We start from the raw sequence: 5,412 nt of genomic DNA, 5'->3' as shown, positions 1-5,412 counted from the left end.
GATTTCCCCCGTCTCGCCGCCAAAATGGACTTTGACCAATATGCCATCGAGTGCAGACCGCGAGTCATCACACTACAACGGCCACTCCACCCCACCCCACCACCACCCACCCCATCCCCCGCCCTCTCCACCACCCACTCTTCCCACCACCACAATCTGTGATATCTGTTCAACAAAGATATTATCATACAGTGGGATTGAAAGACGTTAGCTGTAGGTATCCCCTCTACCACCTATACATCGTCCCACCGTAACGGCGCTCTGCTACGGCTCGTCACCCCCGCCCCGCCCCCCGGCCCCCCGCCCGCAGTCTCACCCAGTCACCCAGTCACCCACACCCACACACGCGCAGCTGCCTCGTCCACTGACCGTGCTCTCTCTCGCTCTCTCTCGCTCTCGCTCTCTCTCACTCGCTCTCTCTCTCGCTCGCTCGGGCGGGGACGACTTGCGTCACAGTTGACGTCGCATCGATACTCTACACGCTTGGAGAGTAGCGATTGCTGGAAGGCGTGGTGCTGTGAGTGAGCATGTCGCACAAGGGCTTGGAAGAGTCGGATGATGGCAGAGATGCTGGACTCGAGACTGATGATGGTGGCCTCGAACGGCATCATTCGACCTCGCAATCACGGTTGTTGCTGTACAACCCGGACGAGCCGCTTCTCCCGCATGATGTGCATGTGTTGTTTGTGGAGGATGAGCCGGTCTCACGAAGACTCGCCATTCGAGTCCTCGCCAACGAGGGCTACAAGGTGACGGAAGCTACCGATGGAGCCGAGGCGTGGGAGCTTCTGACAAGCTCGCCCGAAGAGTATACCATTGTTGTCTCGGACGTGACGATGCCGCGGGTCGACGGAACGACGCTCCTGGCTCGAATTCGGACCGACGGGCGGTTCGACGAGCTCCCTATGGTGATGATGTCGTCGACGGACGAGACGGAGGTCTGCTACCGCTGCCTCACCAATGGCGCTGACGACTTTATCATCAAGCCGATCCGGGCGCGCAAGGTAGCGAACCTGTGGCAGGTGGTGTGGAAGAAGCGAAAGGAGTCCGTAACCTCGCGCGAGCTCGCCGAGGAGCGGCGGAAGCGGCGCGAGATGGCGTCGACGATCTCATCACTCCACTCGCGGATTTCGTCGGCCATCGAGACGCCGCTCGCCCACGTCATGGCCTCGCTCGACGTTGTGCTCTCGCGTGCGCAGGTCGATCCGCACGTGGTGTCGGGCATTCGCGACGCGCTGGCGGCGCTGGGCGCCAAGTCGCTGTACCAAGAGGCGTTTGAGGAGACGGTGCGGTCGTCGGACATGGACACCAACACCAAGGCGTGGCTCCTGGGCCAGGTCCGCAACGCGAATCTCTCTTCAACGCCGGTCAAGCTCGACGCTGAGACGCACAAGCCGTGCATGCTCAACAGCTCTGGCGGCGACCTCAGCTCCGAGTGCTCGGACTTGCTCGAGTCGACGGAAGAGACAATTCTTGACGAACTCGCGTCACTGGAAACCTTTGAGATGCTCACGCTGACGGAGGACGACATGGCGCGGTACCTCGAGGTGATGTTCACCTCGCTCAACGGGCCGAACGTGCTCCACATTGACGTGGAGACGTTCCAGGCGTTCGTCACGGTCATCCGGGACCACTACCGTGACAACGCGTACCACAACTTTAAGCACGCCTTTGACGTCACGCAGTTTGTGCATTGGCTCTTGGTCAAGATCTGCGCGGTCGAGCTCCTCTCGCCTCTCGACGTGATAGCGACGTTCCTGGCGGCGCTGTGCCACGACGTGGACCACCCCGGGCTCAACAACAACTTCCAGATCAACACGGTCTCGCCGCTCGCACTCCGGTACAACGACATGTCTGTGCTTGAGAACCACCACGCTGCCGTGGCGTTCTCGCTCATGCTAGGGTCGACGGAGGCGGCGGGTTCGGGGGCAGTCCCGCTGCTCTCGGGCCTCTCGCGGGCCGAGTTCAAGTCGATGCGCAAAAAGATTGTGACGTGTATTCTCGGCACCGACCTCGCGCAGCACGTGGAGATCATGCGGCGGTGGGAGGAGGTTGCGGTGGGGTATGATGCCGACGTGGCGGCACACCGTGAGCTCCTCGCCGTGATGCTGGTCAAATGTGCCGACATCTCGAACCCGCTGCGGCCGTTTGCGCTCTCCAAGTTCTGGTCGGACATGATCATCGACGAGGGCATCAAGCAAGGCGCGGCAGAAGCTGCGCTCGGGCTGCCAATCTCGCCAGGCATGGATCCAGAGACGGTCAACCAGCCGCAGTTCTCGATTGGGTTTATCGACTATTTTGTGATGCCGTCGTTCCGTGCTCTGGAGCGGGTTCTTCCTGACATCGGCACGCTCGCCATTCCGCTCCTCAGCAAAAATCGCTACCGCTGGCAGACTCTGCTTGACGTCGCCGAGGCTGTTCGCGAGGCACTTGCTCGTGAGCGCGAGCTCATGGCGGAGGCGGCTGCCAAAAGCGACGCTTCAAGCTCGTCGCTGTCGTCATCGGCGGCTTCGTCGCCGGCGGCAAGTACGACAGTACACCTTCCTCCAAGTACCGCGTAAACGCTGCGTCAGCTCTGGTTCTTTACATGACGACACATCCACCGCCGCTCTTTTGGCCCTGGCCCTGACTCTGGCCGTGGGCGGCGGGCGGCGAGGCGGACGGCGAGCCGAACGGTCCCGGCGAGGCAAACGGATTGCCCTGCTGGGCGGCCTGAGGCTGCGGCGAGCCGAAGGGGGCCGGGGCACCAAAGGCCGGGGCGGCCTCTGTGAGGTCGAGGTCGGCTGGGATGACATCGGTGAGCCAGTTGAGCCATGCAGCGCCGAGCGAGTCGGCAGCGTCGTTGTGAGCCTGCCACGGGTCGGCGAGCGGGTCGGCGACAAAGGCAGTGACGGCGTCAGCGTAGGTGGCAGTGGCGGCGGTGACAGCGCGGCCGGCGTTGGCCAGGTGGTACTTGAGAGTGGCGTTGGTGTTTGCGGCGTCAACGGCGCCGACCAGGGCGGCGGACTGGGCAGAGAGCTTCTCGACCTGTTCCGACCAAAGCTCGGGCTCGTACTTGACCTGATGCATGATGAGGAAGACGAGCGAGTCGCGAAGACCCGCGAGGTAGCCGCCGATGTCCGGGTCGTGGATGAGCGAGCGGCCGCGGGCGTCGTCGACGGCAGCGATGACGTCGCGGAACTTGGCGAAGCGAAGGTTTGCTCCGGCGGACTGGAGGGCGGCGGCACGTTCGGCCTCCAGCTTGGCCTCTGCAGCGGCGTTTTCCTGGGCGGCGAGCTCGGCGGCGTGGGCAGCCTTGGCCTCGGCCTCGGACTCTGTGTCTGAAAAGTCAAAGTCTTCGCCGGCCTCGTCGACGGGCAGCGTGTAGTCTGTGACGTCTGTGACGAGGATGTTGACGACCTGAGCAAACTCGACGACGGCGCGAGCATGAACGCCCTGGGCACGCGGCTCGGACGGCTTCTTGGCGTAGACCTTGGCCGACTCAAGGAGGCGAACAGCCTTAGAGGTGACTTCGCGGACGGAGGAGCGGGCGATCTTGCGGTCGTCACGCGAGAGGGCACGCGACATGGAGAGCTTCTCCATGACGCGGACGACACGCTTGATGTTGCGGAGCAGGTCGGCGGCGTAGTCCTCGATGAGGCGCGGGTCGCCGCCGGAGAAGGCGACCTTCTTCACGGCCTTTGTGGCGCGCTTGATGCCCTCTGCGGCGCGCTCCGAGAGGGCGGCCTTGGCCGAGGTAGTGCAGCGGACGCGGAGCGTGCGGTACTTTGTAGACATGAGCGAGGCCGAGTCGACGAGGGCGCCATAGGCCTGAACAATGTCGAGATCTTGGGCGTCGGAGGCGGTGCCGGAGGCGGGGGCGGGGGTGGCGAGAGACGACTTGGCCGGGGTGCCCGCCGACGTTGGGGTGGCACGGACGAGCGAGATGTCGTCGAGGCGGACGGGGGCAGTGGAGCGGGTGTCGGGCGTGCCGGTGACGGAGCGGGCAAACGACTCGCCAAGGCCGACGGCGGGCTCGTAGCTGGCAGCCGATTGCTCAGCGGCCTGCTGCGGTGGGGCGTGGGTCTCTGGCTGGGCAGCATACTCGACCATGGCAACGGTGGCCTTGCGGACGGCAACGGCGAGGGCGGAGGCTGTGCGGACGTGGTCTGCGACGACAGAGGCGACGTGGGGCGAGACCGAGTACTGCTCGAGCACGTTGTGGTCAAAGTTCTTCCAGGCAGCAAGGACGCCAGCTGCGGCGCGATTGCAGCCCTCTGAGACGCCGACATGCTTGGAAGAGGAGGCGAGCTGGTGGAGGATGGACGCGACCTGGTCGACACCCATCATGACGTCGAGCGAGAGGCGCGAGACAGACGACGGGTCGCCGCGGGTCTCCCCGAGCTCGTGCAGGGCGGCGGAGGCGGCACGGGCGGCGCCGGCGGCGCGCTCGAGGAAGGCGCGGTGGACAGAGGCGCGGGAGCGCGACTCGGCGTCGAGCTGCGAGGCGGCCTGGGCGACAAAGCCGGCGACGGAGCGGAGGCGCTCGTAGGCCGAGTCGACAGCCGGGGCAGCAGCAGCGGCGGGCTGCGGCGAGGGCGACGTGTCGGGAAGAGAGTTTGCGGAGAGGGAGTGCAGGACCGGCGAGAGCGGCGGAGTGTCGCCGCGGAGCGAGTCGGGCTGTGGCGCGGCGGCGACGTAGCCCTGCAAGGCCTCGACAAAATCGCGGAGCGGCGGGATGACCGAGGCGTCAACGCGAGCCAGATAGTCGTTGCGGGCAGCAACGTCGTTAGTCTCAGCCCAAGTGGCGATGGAGGCAAAGACGCCCATGCCGGCAGCAGCAACGCGGGCGGCGGCGGTGCGAACAGCAGCGGCGGAGCCTGCATCGGCGACAGCCGCAGTAATGGCGTCCTCGGCAGCGGCAAGGTCCTTGAACTCGTGCACAAAGGTAGGAAAGGCTGAGAGGGTGACGATGGCGTCGGCGTAATCACGGAGCCAGTACTCGAGACCTGCCAGCGGGGCGGTGAAGAGAGGGCGGAGGTCCTGGGCAGCCGGCGCTGGATTGGCCAGTGTCTCCTGCAGGGAAGCCGAGAGCCGAGCGAGGGTGGCGTGGGTGGCCACCGGATCGCTTGCGGATGAAGCTGGAGCAGCAGCAGGCGTAGGCGCAAGCGCAGTGGCAGGCGTAGGTGCAGGCGCAAGCGATGCTGTAGCAGAGCCATCACCGGCAGCAGGAGCAGTTGCGTTGGTCTGGGTCGACGGGGAGGCTGTTGTCCACCCGTCAGCATTGGTGGTCCATGCAAAGGTAGTGGATGAGGTCATAGTGTGGCGAGGGGTAGGAAGGGGTGGGGTGGGGTGTGAGGGGGGGATGGGGGGGGGGAGTGGGGGGGGGGGGGCGGCGGTGGTGGGTGGAGGTGGGTGGCGATTAACCGCCAT

General features: G+C 65.1%; 2 protein-coding genes across 2 annotated transcripts; one reads left to right on the top strand and one right to left on the bottom strand.

The window, feature by feature from the left end:
- Positions 1-527: 527 nt before the first annotated feature.
- AMSG_05959 (high-affinity cGMP-specific 3',5'-cyclic phosphodiesterase 9A) lies at positions 528-2,561 on the top strand (the record flags this gene model as incomplete). The annotated part of the gene is made up of 1 exon (XM_013902037.1): positions 528-2,561. One exon carries the CDS (start codon positions 528-530, stop codon positions 2,559-2,561), a length of 2,034 nt encoding a protein of 677 aa, XP_013757491.1.
- Positions 2,562-2,568: 7 nt separating this feature from the next.
- On the bottom strand, positions 2,569-5,412 carry AMSG_05958 (uncharacterized protein; the record flags this gene model as incomplete). The annotated part of the gene is made up of 2 exons (XM_013902036.1): positions 2,569-5,226; positions 5,407-5,412. The coding sequence occupies 2 exons, from the start codon at positions 5,410-5,412 to the stop codon at positions 2,584-2,586; spliced, it is 2,649 nt and encodes an 882-aa protein (XP_013757490.1). The 3' UTR covers positions 2,569-2,583.

This window comes from Thecamonas trahens (assembly GCF_000142905.1).
Source record: "Thecamonas trahens ATCC 50062 unplaced genomic scaffold supercont1.25, whole genome shotgun sequence".
Classification (NCBI taxonomy): domain Eukaryota; order Apusomonadida; family Apusomonadidae; genus Thecamonas; species Thecamonas trahens.
The sequence above is the reverse complement of the archived record's forward strand: the minus strand, read 5'-3'. Positions and strand labels throughout refer to the sequence as shown.